The sequence below is a fragment of the Panthera pardus genome, unplaced genomic scaffold (genome assembly GCF_024362965.1).
Source record: "Panthera pardus isolate Hobbes unplaced genomic scaffold, ASM2436296v1 HiC_scaffold_22, whole genome shotgun sequence".
NCBI classification, from domain to species: domain Eukaryota; kingdom Metazoa; phylum Chordata; class Mammalia; order Carnivora; family Felidae; genus Panthera; species Panthera pardus.
The window spans coordinates 5,338,565-5,359,390 of NW_026526788.1; the positions used below are offsets into that span (position 1 = coordinate 5,338,565).

The window sequence follows — 20,826 nt, forward strand, 5'->3', positions numbered from 1 at the left end:
GACAGAGAGACAGAGACAGAGAGACAGAGAGAGGAGGGAGGGAGGGGAGAGAGCGAGAGGGAGGGAGGGAGGGAGAGAGGGACGAGAGAGAGAGAGAGAGAGAGAGAGAGAGAGACAGAGAGACAGAGAGACAGAGACAGAGAGACAGAGAGAGGAGGGAGGGAGGGGAGAGAGCGAGAGGGAGGGAGGGAGAGAGGAACGAGAGAGAGAGAGAGAGAGAGAGACAGAGAGACAGAGAGACAGAGACAGAGAGACAGACAGAGAGAGGAGGGAGGGAGGGGAGAGAGCGAGAGGGAGGGAGGGAGAGAGGGGATGGACAACCGTAAGGTTCTTGAACGGATGGAACAGTGCAGACCGCTGTGCTCTACAGGAACCCAGGAAGGCGGGAGATGGGTTCAGGTGTGGCAGCTGCTGGTCCCACGTTGGGGGGATGCAGCGTTCCCCGGGGGGGGTGCAGTGTGCCTGAGGGGGGGCAGTGCGCCGGAGCAGCCTGCAGCCGAGCGAGGGTCCTCCCTCGCTCCGATTCCACGGCCTCACGTAGGCAACTCGAAATCAGCCATGGAAACTGATGTGATACTACGAACCTGTCTTTTTTTTCCCTGAAAGCTGGTTGTTAAATAAAATCACATTAATCCTTCCCCCTTTTTCTTTTAAAAGTTTGTTTATTCTGAGAGACAGAGACAATGCAAGTGGGGGAGGGGCAGAGAGAGCAAGAGAGACCTCAAGAGCGAGAGCGAGAGAGAGAGAGAGAGAGAGAGAGAGAGAGAATCCCAAGTGGGCTTTGTGCTGACAGCCCAGAGCCCGACTTAGGGCTTGAACTCATGAAACCACAAGATCGTGACCTGAGTGGAAATCAAGAGTCTGATGCTTAACCAACTGAGCCACCCGGGCGCCCCTAGTCCTTCCCCTTTTAAAGCTATTTTTAGCTTTAAATTCCAAACAAACCAAAACAGTTATGTTCTGTAATGGGTACATGGAGGCTCATTATACTTCTTTTGTGCATGTCTGAAAATTTCCCTAATAGAAAGATAATGTAATACTGGTGGTAATAAAGTGATATTGATGCAAAACAAACCCAAAGAGTTACTTCTTTCTGAACCGCCCTCTTCGGAACATATGTGTAGCAATGCCACTATGAGCAACTGCTTAATAAGAAGAAAGCTAAACACCCCCCCACCCCCACTCCAAGGGGCTTTTTCTCCATATATCTTTGCCTTCCTGTCGTAACAGTTCAGGTCTTGCAGCATAAAACTTGCCTTTTTTGTATTTTCACACTTGCCCATGAGGCTTTCAAATGTACTTAAGTGAGTATTCTAAAGAAAAGGTGAAATAAGCATATTTTCACGCTTTGTTCACAATCTATTGATTCTAAACCCTTAACATTCATCCCTAGAGATTTCAACCAAAAAAAAAAAAGAAGAATAAGCATTCCTACATGAATTGGCATTTTCAAAATATTCTTGAAGAAAAAGGGAAATTACTTTCTTTCCTTTTTTTTAATTCCAGCATAGTTAACATACAGTGTTATATTAGTTTCGGGTGTTATTTTTCTCAGCTGTCCTAGAAGGAACAGTCTGTGGAGAATAGAGACAGAGCAGGTAAGGAGGACGCTTACCTCAGAACTGACTGCTTTCTACTCTGTGTTTCAGAATCACTTGCAGAGCTTTGGAAACATACATGGACTATTACCTGGTCCCACCCCAAACATCCCAAATCAGAATCTCTGGATCCTACGAACCAAATACACATCGAATATGCTAAATATTCCAGATATGTTACACCATGCAAAACTCCCTAGCCCCTGGGAAGTAGATGTATTATCTCCATCTTGCAGATGAGGAAACTAAGGCTCAGAAAAGCTACATAACTTTCCCAAGGACTTGGTTATGACTCAGATGGAATGAAAGTAAGGAGGAGACTCCGAAGCTTGTGTTTTTTTCTGCTTCCTAAGGTGTCTTCTCCAGAAACTATCACATTAGTTTTCTCAATTTAATACAGTGCCTGCCAGTAAGTAATCACTCAAATATTGACGAAAGGAATGAAAAGTGACTCCTAGGAATACTTACACTGCTCAGTTCATTCATGGTAAGCCGTCGGAGAATAAATTCAGAAATGCTCTCTGCAGTAGACATGACAAAGTTCTGAAGAAGAGTAGACACCTCATCTGTACAGGAAAAAAAGTGTGCAGCTGAATGACAGATGTTAAGTTCCTCGGTACAAGAAAAATGCCAGATTTTCTAGTAAAAGTACATCTATGTTAAGCACGTGAGTGAATCACTAACCAAAACTGAATTCCAATAAAACAACAGTCATTAGTATTATGGGGAAATCTTTAATTCACCTTAAAACTCATTTAGGAGTTTTAGTTCTGGATAAGATGGAACAGGGACACACCAGCCTCTCTCACTATAAAACCCAGACTGAATAACTGAGCAGCTATGTGGAGACTCTACAAGGTAGAAAGTAGTGGGAGGATTCAGAAAGCAGTAACACCACACACAGTGACCTGGGTCTTCCTGCAGACTGGAACCACGTGCAGGAGCAGTCAAGAAAGCAGGCAGCCTGATGGGCCCTAACTTTCTCATCAGAGAATGAAAAGGGGGGAACCCCAGAGGAGCAGACAATGAGTCCTTAGGAGATTCCTGAGAGAGAGGTACTCAGGTAAATAGCCCCAGAAAGTGGTCTGTGAACTGCTGGGCTCCCCCCGAGCTGCCCTGCATGGACCGGCTACTAAGCAGCATCCCAAAGACTTTCGGAACTCAACTAACAGAGAGACAGCTGCCCACGTCCCAGACTGGCCACTGGGAGGATCACATGTCAAGGTCAAGACCACACCACAAAGGATCGGAAAACAAAAGTGACAGCAGAACGAACGTGCACAGAAGATGGGACATCGGGAATTGGGGCTGAACCTGAAGCTGACTGTCATCGACACAAGAATATCAACGTTCTCCACAGGATGTAAACAAGACCCAGAGTCTCCTAACACGATATTCAAAATCTCTAGGATACGATCCAAAACAAGAGGGCACATGAAGCATCAGGAAGTTCCTACCCCACGAGGGAAAAGACAATCTACAAAAGCCAACAAGATGATGCAGACTCTAGAATAATCTGACAAAGACTCCCAAGCAGCTAATGATAAAATGCTTCAACAATCAATCAATACACCCTCTGGAAACTTATGGGAAAATAGAAAGTCTCAGCAAAGAAATGTAAGATATACACAAAAACCAAATAGGAATTTTGTAGTTGAAAAGTACAATTACTGTAATTTTAAAAACTCACTGGATGGGAACAATAACAGAAAGGAGATGCAAGAAAAAAGAGTTTGTGAACTTGAAAACAGACCAACAAAATAAAATAAATCATATGCAATATGATAGAGTATAACCAAACTGCTGAAAAACTAAAGACAAAGAAACAACCTTGAAAGCAGAGAGAAACAGTGTTATTACCTACGCAAAGAACACTTGGAATTACCAGAGAATTCTAATGGCAGCCAGAAGCAAATGCAGTATTTTTAAATTGCTAAAAGACCCGTGAAACCAGAATTTTATATCCAGTAAAATATTCCTCAAAAGGTGAAATAAAGACACTCTCAGATGAAAAAAAAAACTAAGAATTCACTGGCAGCAAACCTGTTCCAAAAGAAATGCTAAAAGCTGTTTTTCAAACACAAAGTATATGATGCCCCAGGAAAACACGGGGCATCAGGGATGAAAAAAAAGCAAAAGAAACCACAAACATCTAGGTAAATACAATAGGCTACACTCATGAAATCTTTAAAATCTCTTTGATGGTTAAAAGCAAAAATTCTAACATTGTCTGGCAGTTTTCAGTAAATGCAGATAGAAGACAACTGTAATACATGGGGGAGAAAGGGGCAAAGGGAGTCCATAAGGTGGTCAAGTTTCTACATTCATTTCAAGCAGTAAAACATTAATTCTAAACAGACTGTTAGGTATGCACACTGTAATCCCTATAGCAATCACACACAAACACACACACAAAGCTTTAGATGTTTAGTAAAAAACACAATGGGTAAATTAAAATGGAATATGAAGTAATGTTCAAACTGCCCAAAACAAGCCAAAAGAGGGAAAGACGGAAATGAAAAATGGGAATAAACAGAACACAAAAAATAAAATGACAGACCTAAACCCAAACATATATGTAATTACATTAAATGCGAATAGTCTACACCAACTAAAAGACAGTGTCAGAATGGCCAAAAAATCATGACATATGCTGTCTGTAAGAAATTCACTTCAAATCTAAGGATGTGAATAGAATAAAAGTAAAAAAGCCAGGGAATAATACTATGCAAATTCTAATCCGAAGGAAGTAGGAGTGGTTATATCACTACCAGGCAAACTAGACTTCAGAGTAGAGGAAATAACCAGGGATAAAAAGGGGTATTACATATTGAGGAAAGAGTCAACTCACCAAGAAAACACACTCTTCTCAACATGAACACATAGGCACCTAACAACAGAACTGCAAAATACAGGACGCCAAACCAACAGAACTAGAAAGGAAAAGAGGCAAACTCAAACTCAGACCTGAGGACTCCAGCACTCCCCTCTCAGTAACAGAGGAAACAGACACATCAAGTATATAAAATTGAGATGCACCACATAAGTCTTGGATCTGACATTTATAGGACACTCCACCCACCAACGGCAGAATACACATTTTTTCCAGGTACACGTGGAACAGTAGCTAAGACAGACCACACCCTAGATCATAAAACAAACCTTAATGAAGTTGTAAAAACTGAAAAGCGTACAAAGTATGCTCGCTGCCTAGAATAGAGTAAAAATAACAGAAAGATGATAAGAAAACCTCCAAACACATTTCTAAGTGATTCATGAGTAAAAGAGAGAGTCTCAAGAAAAGTTAGAAAATACTTTGCACTGAAATACAACACACCAAAAGTTTTGGGATGCAGTTAAAGCAAAACTTAAAAAAAAAAAAAAATCATAGCATGAGAGGTCATTTTCAAAAAGACCTAAAATCTACAACCTAAACTTCCACCTTAATTTTTTTTAAATAGGCAAAATAAACTAAAAGCAAGCAGACAGAAGCAAACAAAAAACAGGAAGGAAATTGGAAAAAAAAAAATCAACAGGGGCGCCTGGGTGGCTCAGCTAGTTGAGCGTCCAACTCTTGGATTTTGGCTCAGGTCATGATCTCACAGTTTTTGAGTTGGAGCCCCACGTCGGGCTCCGTGCTGATAGTGTGGAGCCTGCGTGGGATTCTGTCTCCTTCTCTCTCTGCCCCTCTCCCACTTGCTTCCACTTGATGCTTAACTGACTGAGCCACCCACGGGCCCCAAATTTAAAAAATTTTAAACACGGGGCACCTCAGTGCTCAGTCAGTTGGGTGTCCAATTCCTTGATTTCAGCTCAGGTCATGATCCCAGGGTCATGAGATTGAGCCCCGCATTGGGCTCTACACTGACATTGAGGAGCCTGCTTGGGATTCTCTCTCCCTCTCTCTCTGCCCTTCCCCCACTTGCGCTCGCTCTCTCTCTCTCCAAAACAAATAAACAAACTTTAAATAAATGATTTAAAACACAATTCAGTCAAAGTTGCCCCAAAGAGCATACTGCCAAGCCTCAATCCCAGCAGCTCACAGTAAGTCTACCTGGGTATTTCTGACTTTACCCTTATTTCTTCACTGCCCCTGGTACTGGTAATTAATTCCCAGACTGGTTCCTCATTTATAAAATGGAAATAACTCTTTTCTATTTTCCTCTTCCTTCATAAACGAAATCTTTCAGGATTAAGGTCTAGTTACAGTTAACGAAGCTTGATATGGTTTACCAGTCAAATGGAAGCCAACGGCTATCAAAATCAGACAGTATTTCCCTGGCTCTTCCTTGGTGACGTAAAGAGAGATATGCCTGAGGTACAACAGGAACACTGACATTCTGCGGGAAAGAATATAAAGCGTGTACACATTTAGGGACGCGAAGCTGGAAAGAAAGACACTTTTCACGACCTTATAAAGCTGAATGTGCACGTACCCTAGGAACCAGTACACAACGCTGGAGAGAGACACACACAGGCCCACAAGACATGCAGACACCTGTTGGTGGCAGCACACATGTGACAGTCATAGCTACACTCCAACGTCCAGCACTAGGAAAGCGCATAAATAGTGGTGCCATCATACGAAAGATTACACAACGGGGAAAGTGACGAAGTCTAACAAAGGATGTGGAGGAAGCTTAGAAACACGTGAAGTGGCCAAAGTTACAGAAGACTTCCTACGGTGAAGTGACATTTCTGTAAAGCTCAAAAGCAGGAAAACTGGACAGTACGTTGTTGAGGAATATCTACAGATGAAATAAACCCATTTTTTAAAGTGCACGGAAGTGATAAAGACAAAAGTCAAAATTAGGAGGCAAACAGAGGGGACTGGGGGGTAACAGGTAACATCGTTCTTAGCTTGGGTAGTAAGTTCACAGGTGTTTGATTATCGGGCATCGTAACTTACATATAACATCACACACTCGTGTGTGTGTCAAATACCACAGTTTTCCAAATGGTGCCTATGACCCAGTCCTGCACTTGAAAGCACTGACCTTAGTACAAACAGTCAACACATGTCAAAGGAACCCAAATTTATGGCCTTAGCGAGTTGAAAAGCTTATAAAAAGTTACCATTACATGCGTCCAGCACCTGATTCTCCTGCCAGTATCAAAAATATCAGAATTTGGAAACTGGCTTTAAAAGTTCACAGGCACACGTTAAAATATAATCCCATTAGTGTTTTCCTCAGGCTTAGCCTCACAGCAGCGCTTCTCTAGGATTTTCACACAGCAAATTTCTAAAATTTCTAAATGGTGAGAATGGATTGGGAATCAAGGCTCATCCATGAATATTCTTGTCTCTAGTGTCTGTGGTTTCCAGCTACTGTTCTGCATATATCTTTGTTTAAGGAGAGACGAACTCAACGTTTCCATTACCACCACACTTTCTGTATGAATTATTTTCTACTTAAAAGGTACTTAGAGGGGTGCCTGCGTGCCTCTGTCGGTTAAGCGGCCGACTTCAGCTCAGGTCATGATCTCGCCATCCGTGAGTTCGAGCCCCGCGTCGGGCTCTGTGCTGACAGCTCAGAGCCTGGAGCCTCTTTGGATTCTGTGTCTCCCTCTCTCTGACCCTCCCCCATTCATGCTCTGTCTCTCTCTGTCTCAAAAATAAATGTTAAAAAAAAAAAAATTAAAAAAAAAAAAAAAGGTACTTAGAGGGGCACCTGGGTGGCTCAGTCAGTTCAGCATCTGACTTCGGCTCAGGTCATGATTTCATGGTTCATGGGTTCAAGCCCTGCATTTGGCTCTGTGCTGACAGCTCAGAGCCTGGAGCCTGCTTCAGATTCTGTGTCTCCCTCTCTCTCTGCCCCCTGTCCCTGCTCGTGCTCTCTCTCTCTCTCTCTCTGAAAAATAAAGATTAAAAAAAAAAAAAAGGTACTGTCAAGACCAACATATTTGAAAACAACTCTTTATAAAATGACTACCATTCTCACGCTTTAGCTTAATTTCTGCAACATCTATCATAGTGGCCATGAGAAAGGGATCTTGCTGTAACATATATGAAATAGGGATCATTTTCATGGTCTGGAAATCAATGACTGAGCATAAATGGGAAAAAAAAAAAGACAAGCAAAGAAGATCAGGTTGTAAAATCAACAGTAACTGGCACATATGTAAAGGCTATGTTTCAGCTCCATGAGGGCAGGGGGCTTGTACCTTCACTGCTGGATCCCCAGTACCACCGGGAAATAGTCGATATCTGCTGAATGCATAAAGTAATCCTCTTATTTCAAAGAGGCAGGAATGTCCTCTCATTCCAAACACCAACAATATACGAAGCAAGACACCAACAGAAACTATTTGTCCTCACCATCTTGGGTACTGGAACCTTTCAACATGCAAGTGTGCAATAACTTCACCAGCAACTGCAGGCATCTGTCAGTTTTCAGCAAGGGCATGTAGGCATTTGTGCCCAACTTCATAAGGGATTCCAGAAGAGGATCTAAGAATATCCTTAATACATTCTGTGTTCTCCGCTTTTCACTAGATATTAAAAGACATGCCCAAATCAAGCATTTCAAAACCATGAAGAAATTCGTTTCCATCTATAACTTGCGGAACTGGTTATATAACTAATGGATTCAGTTAGACAGAATTAGTCTTATAGATGATCCAGACACGTAGCACCTGTTAGGACTGACCTCTCCCTCCGGCCTCTTCGCTGACCTCTCCAGTCTGTGCTTTCTCAGGGAGTACAGCATTGCACTCACAAAGAAAGCACAGGGAAGAACGTTCCACACTCAACTTTAAGCACAAGTATAAAGGGAATCCTACACCCAATTCATTCGGAAATTAACATGCTGAGACCCTGCTACAATAATTTAAAAACAAAACAAAACAAACATATGCTAGCCAAGGAAATGAGATGTTAACAAAAAATACAAAGAATTAAGGATTTATAAAAAAAAAACATCATAACCAACTTTAGTACTAAAGCTTTGTCTAGAAAAGAGATTTGATGTTAATCGAATTCACTGCATATCATGCAAACACACTAGCAAGTGGAAGTTGCTTTCTGCAACAATCATAATCTGGTGAGAACCGATCTGTGCACATTTTCAAAATATAAATGAGACTGCTTTATCTTTATTACATTAATAAAAAGTACACATTTTACAAATGTGTTGGGTTTGACCAACCCAGTAAATTTCTTTACCCAATCATATGTGAGAATCTTAAAATCTGTTCTAATATTCTTATATAAAACCAGTGATTACTGTATATAGTGTTTCTGACCTTCTCGAACAGCTGAACTTACTAACCTAAAAGCCTAATAAGGCCCCCATTCATATTAATTTATTGTTAATTTTAGGCATTTCTTTAGTGTACTGACAATGCTCTAGTTTCTTCTTTTAATACCCTGTGATCAACTCCATACAAATAATCATGGAAAAGTCTGAACAGGTACCATAAATTTGATTAGCCTTTTTTTTTTTTTTAGCTTGGAAACACTTACCTGTATTGAGACTTCATTCCTTCCACATCTACAGCCAACAAGACCATCATTGCAACAAGCTTGGCTTCAAACCAGTCAGGCATAAAGCAGTTTTCTCCTGCTTGAATAATAATAGTCAAGGTTTGCAAAGTGTTAACAAAATCCTTCAAAGATGAGGTTTCAAAACAAAACAGCCAAATGATTATGTCTTATCAATATCAGATTATAAGAGCTGAGATGAAATGCAGGACAACACCTTACAGTATAGCTCATCGTTATACGTGTTTAAATACAAACAAACAGGGGCACCTGAGTGGCTCAGTGAGCTAAGCATCCCACTTCAGCTCAGGTCATGATCTCACAGTTCGTGTGTTCGAGCCCTGCATCGGGCTCTGTGCTGACAGCTTAGAGCCTGGAGCCTGCTTCAGATTCTGTGTCTCCCTCTCTCTCTCTCTCTCTGCCCCTCTCCTGCTCACGCTCGCGCTCTCTCTCTCTCTCTCAAAAATAAACATTAAAAAATAAATAAAACAAAACCAATGCCTTCAGCAGCACACAGATAAAGGAGCTGACCTAGGTGCTGAAGACACAATGGCTCCTGTGCTAACGGAATCTACTGTTGCCTTAGAGGAGAAAAACATTCGTCAAAGAACAATGAAATGTAAAATGACAACTGTAGTGACTGGTATAAAATGTCACGAGGGAAGTGCACACTAGGAGGCTATGCCCTCCTCTCTCTGGGCAGTAAAGAGAAAGTCCCCTGAAGAACGAGTAGGCTGAGCACAAAGGCTGGGAAAGAGTACAGTAGTTGAAGGGATGCAAGGCCTTCCCAAGTTAGGAAGAGCACATCAAGGGTCCTCTGAAGCAAGCCATGCTCCAGGAGATAGAGGGGCGCCCATGCAGCAGGGACTCACAAGTGCGAGGAGTGCCAAAGATGAGGTTGCAGAAACAGCCAGGGAAGAGACCAGAAGACTGAGCAGGCCATGCAAAGAATTCCTGTCTTGACCCTAAAGGCAAGGGAAGCCACTGGAGGTTAAAGTGAAGGCATATACAACAAAGGGAGGAAACATCTGTAGATCCAAATTAGTAGTTTGAACAGATTTCTCCAGGCACAATGTGGGAGACAGACTGTAGGGGAAGCAAGAGGAGATTCAAGTGGATGGGTTAAGAGACAATTCTAGTATTTCAGTTGAGAGAAGAAAATTCCCTAAAATGCAACCAGGAGGAGGATGGAATAGGTATGGACACAAAGGCTCTGGAGCCTCAGACCCGCATCTGAACCCGAGTCCTGTGCTCGTTAGCTGTGGCACCCTGGAATAACTAACTGCTTATCCTCTCAGAAAACTTAGGTCTATGCTGAAACTAACCTAACACTGTGTGTCAACTACACTTTAAAAAAAAAAAAAGTTTAGGTCACCTTCTATGAAATCAAGCTAACAAATAAGACTTTCCTTGGGTTTATTATAAAAATACATGCAAAGTTTCTAGAATAAGTTTTGGAAGAGAGAACATGGTTAACCGATAAAATGAGTATTTCCCATCTCTGAAAGCCAGTTAAATTAAAATAAGGCATGAAGAGAAGATTTCTTCTTTATTCGTGGTATATTACTATAGTGAGGTCACACTTTTCACCTCAATTTCCAAGAAAGTTTTTGGCAAGAGATCTAGTTTTCCAGCCCAGGAGTTTAAATACTTAAACCATTTTCTTAAACACTCTAATATATTTTGGGGATAATTTATTTTGATACAAATTTATTGGAATAGTACAGAAGATGGACAACAGTAAAAACATGCTTGCATGTAGGAGAACTCAGTTAAAAAATACAACAAAAGGAAAAACTTTGTTAGATATTTTAAAAAATCTTATAAATGGCACTTAGTTGCTGTCAATAAAAAATCTGGTCATATTTATTAAAAAAAATCCCAATGTTGGTGCTATCTAGAAAAATTAAGTAAGCCACATTTATCAGTGTAAAGATGAGTTATTCAAACTTATTCTCTGCAACATTTTTTCTCATTAATGCTTTACATCCCACATTTACACTGAAAATTCATTTATAAACACAGACTAAAATGAAATCAAATGCCAATATGCTCTTCAGTTCCCTCTATGCTTTTTTTTTTTTTTAAGTTCCCTCTATTTTGAAGAGCATTTATATAATCAGATACCCTTGACCTCACAGGAGGTGGAAGGGGTGGGGGTGCTATTTAAGAAGGAAACCTTTCCAAATCGCAGTGGCCCTTAAGCATCTTCTCCACTTACACAGCATGTGAGCAGGAAGCCTTTGGATGTAAATACTACACGTTTGGGTATGAACAGCACATGCTGGGTCCTCAAAGTGGCTACCCTGACAGTTCTCACTTCCTCCGGCAAAATACCAAGAGCACAGTTCTAGAAGCACAGACCCTGTCTGAAATCTTGAGCAATTTTTCACCTTGGATACCAAAAGGGAAGGTTGTAAATGAGAAGTTTAGTGGATTTTTAGTGCCTTCTGCTGTCAAGGAATTCACAGTACGAGGCCAGTAATAACTGGGCGCCTTACTCCTCCAGAGGAAGGCACACCTTTGCAGGGAATTTTGCGGCAGGTTGCTTCCTGAGTACTTTGTCACCATACTAAGCAGATCCATGCTTCAGTGCAGTGGGTCTCAAACTTCAAAATAACTGGAGACTTTATTAATACAGAGGGTCAGCTCCTACCCAGAGTTTGATTCAACAGGTTTGGGATAGAGCTGGAGAATTTGTATTTCGAAACAGTCGCCAGGTGATGTTGGCATGGCTGGTCTGGAAACCATACTCTGCAAACAACTGGCAGAGAATTCCTATTTATGCTCCGTTTTCTCTCCCTGGAGCTAGAAAAATGGAGGCAACAGTGGTTTTAAGGAAACAAAAGAATCGCTGGCTATTATTAATCACCTTAATGCAACTTAGCCCTGAATCACCAGTCAAACCTTGCCACCGTGAATTTTAAAAACGGAGTGCAATTCTAGAAAATGCAAACTAATCCAATGTCTTGAGAGCACATCAGGGCTCGTCTGTGCTTGGAGGAGAAAGAGGTAGAAGCAGGAGGTAAGAATTATAAAGGGGTGCGAAAACACTTTTGAGCCTGACAGTTATGTTCGTCACACCTTGCTATGCTGGTGGTTTCACATATACATAGGTCAAAACCCATCACACCCTACAGCTTACGTATGAGCAGTTTAACATACATCAATTATACCTCAAAGCTGTTTTTATCATTTGTTGTACAACGATAATATACTACTTTGGGGTTATTCCATAGTTCTACATTTCTTAGTTACATTTCTTTTTTTTTTTAATTTTTTTTTTTTTAACGTTTATTTTTGAGACAGAGAGAGACAGAGCATGAACGGGGGAGGGGCAGAGAGAGAGGGAGACACAAAATCGGAAGCAGACTCCAGGCTCTGAGCCATCAGCCCAGAGCCCGACGCGGGGCTCGAACCCACAGACCGTGAGATCGTGACCTGAGCTGAAGTTGGACGCTTAACCGACTGAGCCACCCAGGCACCCCTCTTAGTTACATTTCAAGTAGTACATTAACCTCTTAGTTACATTTCAAGTAGTACATTAACCTCAAAATCTTCACCTATCAAATATCCTTTCTGAGGACCGCTTGATTTCAGTACAAATTTCTTCAAATGTATTTCACATTCTGGTTAATCTTAGCACATCCAAGTTCTGACAAGCCTTTGGTGCTATTTCCAAACTGTTGCACTTTCTGTAATTTCTGAAAGTTCTTTAACATTTTTGTTTGTTTGTAGGTGATGCTGGTTCTGTGTGGTTTTTGTTGTTGCTTTGTCCTATTGTCTTAGGTATCGTGTGAACAACAGAGCGTGTGTGTGTGTGTGTGTGTGTGTGTGTGTGTACCTCATATCCATCCTTACCTCTTCCCATTCTTTCTTGAGCTCCATGTCATAAATACACAGATGAAAGATACACAGATATACAAATACACAGATGGATAGTTGTCTGCCTACTTTCTGCTCCCCGGACGTAAGTTCATCCAAGACTTGTGGGATGCTCCTTCTCTCTTTTCACCTTAATTTCTATTCACACGTCAGACATCACCCCCCTGGTGACGTCCCGCTACCTCTGCTGGTCTACCTGTTCTAAACAGACAACTGCTCGTACAGGCTCCCCATCCCAGTGCTTATGGCTTTCAAGGCACTGTGCTAGGATTATCTGCTTACTTATCAACCTCCTTGCTAGATGATGCTCCTTCTGAGGGCAAGGGATACAGCTTTTATCTCTGTAATTCCGATGCCTGGCACATAGAAAACAAGTGATATGTGCTTGCTGAATCAATAGTATGAAAGCTACCTGTACTAACTATATACCAAAAGCCAAAGAAAAAGCTACTTTAGATGTAGAACCTGACTGAAAATAGTGTTTTGGCCAATGAGTTTTTATATAAAAATGAATGTGAATATTATATGTATCTTACGTTCAGAAACTCAAGATAAATATCGTTTGCTTTGGAATTTATTGATTTGGCCTCAGAATTGCCCAGTAGCTGTCAATTAAACTTCATAAAGGCACTTAGCCAAGGGCATTAAAAATCAAACAAACAAAAATATTAAAACAAACACAAATGCTTCCTTTGCACTTGAAATCAAGTTTTAATTTTTTTAAAAACTTAAAATAGCATGTTATATATTAAATAGTATATTTTAAGTTCTAGAAATATTAAATAAATTCTAAAAATATCGTTTCATCCGATTTTGAGTATCTAATCGGATCTGACACTGTTATATACTCTAAATTATAAAACAAGTTCTATAGATATTTCAGGGAGCTTAACGTGTGTTTCCTGCAGTAGGAACTAAAACGTATTTACTTTTGTAGGCCTAACAAAAGAATCCTCCAAGTAACAGCACAGAATTATTAGACATAGAATAAAATACAAAAGAGAAATATTCTACGAAGGAAGAAGAGATGAACTCACATATTTTGGAAGGATAATTATCTGATCGTTTAAAACCTATTCCATGGTCAGAGAAATCAGTACATGAACACAACTTAGTCTGAGACACGTTAAATTCAAAGATGTAATTTACCCAAATTATCCCTAACGACTTTAATGAAGAAGCATTAGAAATGTAAGAAGAATCCTAATTAATGAATCTGCTAATAGTTCTTCCCTTATGTAGTCTTACACGTTTCCCCAAAGAAGTTGGAAAATTGATATCGGCTAAGTATCTGGTAAAAAGAAAAAAACTAACAAAACCACCCTTTCAAACATAACTTTTCTCTAAAACTACTTTTCAAAATCAGTTCATATTACATGTGATGTCTTGAAAACAAACACATAAAAGCTACCCATATTTATCTACAAATATTTCCACTTACAGAGGCTCTAAAAACACATAGGCGGTATGGAGCCTGTGAAGATTCAGTAATTATAGAATAAATTTGTGTCCAATTCCTACTTTGGCAACCTACTAGTTTCTTAAAACATACAAAAATAGTTTGAAAACCTCAAGTCCTAGAACAGATAAAGTACAAGTAGGAAACGTATTTTTACTTTCCATTATTCACATCTGGCTGAAAATAGGAGTTGGATACCAGTAAATCACGCATTTCTTCGTTAAGCGTGTATCTTGATCTGAAAAACTAGTTAAAAGTCCTTTGAAGACAATTTGGTGATACCAATCCATATAAATGATTTCAGACTTACTTTCCAAAGCAGGTGACTTCATATACTCTTGAACTAGGTTCTTCACGTAAGCATTTAGAGAGGACGTCTCAGGAAGTCCAACGCAACTACAATCTGAGGCTCTCCTAAAACAGTTTTCATTAACACGCAACCAATCACAGAGCTAGGAAGAAAAAATAGTTATTATTTTATTTTAAAAACCTACCTGAACAAAGGGTTTCAAATTGCCCTAAGCCAATTTTCTTTCTTCCACAATAAACTGAATTTAAATAACTGAACACAACAAAGTAATAAAATATTTAGTCATGATGGAGTTCTACAGATAATAGTGCAGACAGAAAAAAAAAATGTGTATATGTATATATATGTAGGTATCTGTGTATATACACATGTGGGTGTTTCAACCTCCCTCAGAGAGTGCGTAAACTTCATTAACAGGCAAGAATTTTTAAAGAACGGCGGCACCTGGGCGGCTCGGTGCGTTAAGCGTGCAACTCTTGATCTTGGCTCGGGTCATGATCTCACGGCTTGTAAGATTGAGCCTCGCATAGGGCTCTACACTGACACCATGGAGCCAATTGGGATTCATTCTCATTTTCTCTCTCTCTCTCTCTCTCTCTCTCTCTCTCTCTCTCTCTCTCTCTGCCCCTCCCACGCTCACAGGCCAACAGGCACGCCCACACTCTCTCTCTCCCAAAACAAACTTAAAAAAAATTTTTTTTAAGTACCTAATATATAGTACACATTTTGATAGGGCCTTCTAAAGAACATCTCTGTGAAAAGTGACACATTACGTAAAACAAATTACAACCTTAAAATTCATTCCAACTTCACATACAAAAATAAAGATATGTTTGAGAGAATGCAGAATGTATTAAGTTGTAATTAAAGTTCCCACCTTCCTGACAAGGCTACTTTCTATCATACGTACCTTTTGAACTGTATGAATTAAAAAGAGAAATACTAGTCCTTTCCCATTACATCTTTTGGAAGATGTACAAAACTACAAGTCACAGAATTCAACTTTGATCACGCATAATTGTGAATTCTGTTTTGAAATCTAATTATGTTCTAGGTTTTCCTTTTACAGCACATCTCTTACTGTACACATTCAACATACGAATTTTTTTTTAATTTTTTTTTTTTAACGTTTATTTATTTTTGAGACAGAGAGAGACAGAGCATGAACAGGGGAGGGGCAGAGAGAGAGGGAGACACAGAATCTGAAACGGGCTCCAGGCTCTGAGCTGTCAGCACAGAGCCCGACGCGGGGCTCGAACTCACGGACCGTGAGATCGTGACCTGAGCCGAAGTCGGACACTTAACTGACTGAACCAACCAGGTGCCCCACAACATACGAATTTAAATACGAAGTCAATCATTATGAAATAAGTCTTTCTAAAAAATAAGAATTTTCTTAGAATTTTCTCCTTATTGAGGTCATCCAAAATTACATGCAAGGAGACCGTGATGCATCACCTGACCAAAGACAAACTTCATGAATGAATGAATCAGTCAAGACTAAAACCAACATCCCATAGGTGCCAATGAATGAGCAGTTCAGAAACACCAATGTGTAGGTCTTTATTATCAAGTCAGAGAACTGTAAAATCTCACAGGGAGGCCAGCGAGGATACTGATCTCTCAACAGAATATACTTTTTCTTTATATTCCTCTCACACTGGTCAGGCTACGTTTCTTAATTACTGCTGTAAAACGTGTGAGGTTTTCCAAATCTTGCATTTCCCACAAGCGGCATCCTACTATGACAAAATAACCGACAGACAAGTAAACTCAAATTCATATCTGCTTCTTCCTTCCATCAAATGTCACAAGACTCAGAATGTTGTCTTCTTCAAAGAGTTTTCATGTCAGAATTATGATTTAAAATGGCATCTACCTAGCAGTCTCTGGGAGACAGGTTCCCTTGATTTCCCATTAAAATACAAGTCTCAAACGTTTATTTGGATACTGTCAAGGAAATGAGAAGATGCCACAGACTGGGAGGAAACTATGTGCAAGAGACACATTTCTGGTAAAGGATTGGTATCCAAAATAGACAAAGAACTTACCGTTACGAAAACAAATAACCCGATTTTTACAAATAGGCAGAGATCTGAACAAACGCCTCATCAAAGAAGATACACAAAGAGCAAACAGCATATGAAAAGACGTTCAGCATCACATCACTAGAGAACTGCAAATTAAAAAACAAGATACCACCACACGCCTCACAGAATGGCTAACGTTCAAACCACTGACAACACCAAACGCTGAGAAGGATGTGGGGCAACAGAAGTCTCCTTCGCCGCTCGTGGGAATGCAAAATGGTACACCCACTTCGGAAGACAATTTGGGCTCTCCTTAAAAAACTGAACATTCTCTTAACATAATCCACAGCAACTGTGCCTTTTGGTATGCACTCAAATGAGTTAAAACGTTATGTCCATATAAAAACCTGTATGTTAATGTTTAGAGCAGCTTTATTCGTAATTGCCAGAATTTAAAAACAACCGAGGTGTCTTTCGGGAGGTGAATGAATGAATGAGCAGTGGTATATCAGACAATGGAATGTTATTCAGTGATAGGAAGATGCGAGCTATCAAGCCATGAAAAGACATGCATATTTCTTAGTGAAAGACGCTAATCGGAAAAGGCTTCACAGCACAGGATTCCAGTTAGAGGCCATTCCGGAAAAGGCAGAACGTTGGATGCAGAGAAAGTATCAGTGGTTGCCCGGGGTTTGGGGCTGGGGGGAGAGAAGAAAGGGACAAGTAGGTGGAGCACAGGGGATTTTTAGGGCAGTGAGACTCATCGGTGTGATAGGGTAATGGTATTCGTGTCATTACACACTTCCCAAAGTCCATGAAATACACAAAAGAAAGAGTGAACCCCAATGTAAACTATGGACATTAGTTAATAATCATGTATCAATACTGGCTCATCAATCATAACAAATATATCCCATTAACGCAAGATGTTAATAATAGAGAGGGAGGAGGAGGGGACTGGTGAGGAGGTGTAGGGACCTCTCTGCACCTTCTGTTCAGTTTCTCTGTGAACCTAATACTGCCCTTGAATTTTAAAAATTACTTAGGTTGAGCTATAGGGAAATGCCATTTCCACAGGTTAAAACTGACTGAATATCAATGATTTTACATGATTCAACATAATAGAGATTGCTACTGCAGTGAGGACACTACCCCATATGCACTATAGCCAGAACTAAGCTAAGGTACATATATACATATTTGCTTCTATTTTTAAACAGAAAGAATTAAAGTTCAGGTTCAGATAAACCACCAGCCTGTAAGCTTTGTGAGGACAGCGGCCATGTGTATCTTGCTGACCACGAATTCCCAAAACTTAGCACGGAGTCCAGTGTGTGCAAAGTGTGCACACGAGAGTCTTCAGTAAACCAAGACATTAAGGGATAAGCAAACAGACCAAAAGAAAGTTAAAAAGAAGGAAAAAGATGAAGACATAGGAATGACTCAGAGAATGGAGAAAATAAGTGGAACTAATTAAGAAATCTAAGGGGGGCTCCTCGCTGACAAATAAAACAAGCATCCGGCCGGTCAGAGGGGAAAGGACAAAAATGGTAGAGTGTGTCAGACTTAGTGTGGATCAAGCATAATCTGAAACATTTTCACACGCATTTTCTCACTGAAACCTTACCATTCATACCGTGTCCCAAGGTAAATTTCAGATGGATCCACCACAATTTACAAACTGTACACATCAATGCCATGAAGTGACCTCATTTGAATATCTGAACAAAGCTGAATATTTGAACAAACAAAAAGCAAAGTACAGACACACTTACTGGGCATCTGGAGAAATTTAAACACCGAATATTTGAAATCAAGAAATTATCATGAACATTTTTAGGTATGATAAGAGCCTATTTCAGCCCTTTTTAAAAAAAATTTTTTTAATGATTTATTCATTTTTTGAGAGAGAGAGAGAGAGAGAAACAGGGTGTGAGTCAAGTAGGGACAGAGAGAGAGGGAAACACAGAATCCAAAGCAGGATCCAGGTTCTGAGCTGTCAGCACAGAGCCTTGACACGGGGCTCGAACCCATGAACCACGACATCATGACCTGAGCCAAAGTCGGACGCTTAACCGACTGAGCCATCGAGGTGCCCCTATTTAGCCCCTTTTAAAGTCTTTATCTTTTAGCAGCACATACTTCTAGAGGAAATGATAAGATCTGACACAGAAGTCCAACAAAAAGAACTGATTAAATAAATTCTAAAAGATTTAATCACCTGAAATTTTAAATATCACATGGTGGAAGATTATTTAGCAACATGTTAAAATGCTCAAATGCACTGGGTGTTGTATGGAAACCAATTTGACAGTAAATTTCATATATTAAAAAAAATAAAAATAAAAATAAATAAAAAATAAAAAATAAAAAAAAAAAAAATAAAATAAAATAAAATGCTCAAATGTACGTGAAGATGAAAAATAAAATTCGGAACAGCATAATTGTAACTTTGTTTAGAAAATCACACATATTAATATTTATTTTATCTTATTTTATTTTTAAGTAGGCTGCATGCCCAGCATGGGACCCAGTGTGAGGGCTTGAACTCACAACACTGGGATCAAGACCTGAACTGAGATCAAGTCGGACGCTTAACCGACTGAACCACCCAGGCGCCCCTACTATGTTATTATATGTATACGAGGTGAGAAAGCAAGACTGAGAATACATATACTGAAAACATTAATAATTAAGGCAAAAATTATGGATTTAATTTGGTTGCAGGCATTACAGGTTATTTTTATTTTCTTTATATGCTTCTGTATTTTTCAGATTCCACCTAATTAGATGCAGTGTGATCAAGAAAATACGATGAAATTCTAATTTTTAAAGGCCCCGATTTTCTCCTCCTTCTTCATTCCATTACCCTACTCTATGCCCTTGTGATTTCACACCTAAATTATTTTAACATGGTTCAAGTTGATTTCTCTTGTTTCTGAGCATACATAGACAAACTTGCTTTCTAAAATAAATTAATCACATCCCTGCCCTCGGTAATCTCAGTAATTGGGAGAAATATAATTCTTTTTTTAAAAAGCTCCCTGTCCTCAAAAACTGCAGAACTGTGGGGCACCTGGGTGGCTCGTCGGTTAAGCGTCCGACTTCGGCTCAGGTCATGATCTCACGGTCCGTGAGTTCGAGCCCCGCGTCGGGCTCTGTGCTGACAGCTCAGAGCCTGGAGCCTGTTTCAGATTCTGTGTCTCCCTCTCTCTCTGCTCCTCCTCTGTTCATGCTCTGTCTCTCTCTGTCTCAAAAATAAATAAACGTTAAAAAAAAAAATTAAAAAAAAAAAACTGCAGAACTGTATAAGATTAGAATTCAACCAGCTAGACCCATCATATGAGCTGACGTGAGTAGTGTGGATGGAGTCCCATGGTTTCAGACAAAGCAAAGAGGAGGAAGCAGACCAATGAAGACCGCACGGACAAAAGGAGCACCGTGAGGCCACAGTGGCACCCCGAGGCTGCCAAGGCTGTCGCGGGTGAGGCAGTACTAGTTAAGGGTCTCCACAAGAGCAAGGGTGGCAGAAAAGGAAAGGCATTGAGGATTTCATGGTGGGTTCGATGCATAAAGTCAGGAAGAATCAGGAATTACCAAAATGCGAGACTTGGGCAAATGGGTAGATGGAACTGCCATTAACGAACAGAACAAAAACCAAAAGAGGAGGTCTGTGTTCCTGTTTTCAAGTTATCGTGACTCCTAATACATCTCATCCAGACTCGAGATCTGCCCACGAGCCCTACCTTCTCTTCTAAGTAAGTCTGTCTCTATCCCCAACATTCTCCCGTCTCCCCATAAGAATCCTAGCTGCACTGTTAGGTCCATTGAAAGCAAATATACAATCTTTTAAAAGCTCTGTTGGTAGGGGCGCCTGGGTGGCTCAGTCAATTAAGCAACCGACTTCAGCTCAGGTCATGATCTCACGGTCCGTGGGTTTGGGCCCCGCGTCAGGCTCTGGGCTGATAGCTCAGAGCCTGGAACCTGCTTCAGATTCTGTGTCTCCCTCTCTCTCTACCCTGCCCCACTCGGACTCTATCTCTCTCAAAAAAAAACATTAA

General features: G+C 40.3%; 1 protein-coding gene across 5 annotated transcripts in view; it reads right to left on the reverse strand.

The window, feature by feature from the left end:
• Positions 1–20,826, reverse strand: part of TARBP1 (TAR (HIV-1) RNA binding protein 1) — a 90,779-nt gene that overhangs the window by 51,110 nt on the left and 18,843 nt on the right. For 4 of the 5 annotated variants that reach the window (XR_008425028.1, XM_053910197.1, XM_053910195.1 and 1 more), the window contains 4 exons: positions 14,736–14,877; positions 9,064–9,163; positions 7,918–8,090; positions 2,067–2,164 (listed from right to left, as the gene is read on the reverse strand). Coding sequence is in view for 4 of the 5 variants with exons in the window: in XM_053910197.1 (XP_053766172.1) it covers positions 2,067–2,164; positions 7,918–8,090; positions 9,064–9,163; positions 14,736–14,877 (513 nt within the window). In the remaining variant the exon portion in view is untranslated. The remainder of the gene's footprint in view (positions 1–2,066; positions 2,165–7,917; positions 8,091–9,063; positions 9,164–14,735; positions 14,878–20,826) is intronic. The other variant, XM_053910196.1, reaches the window with a different exon arrangement.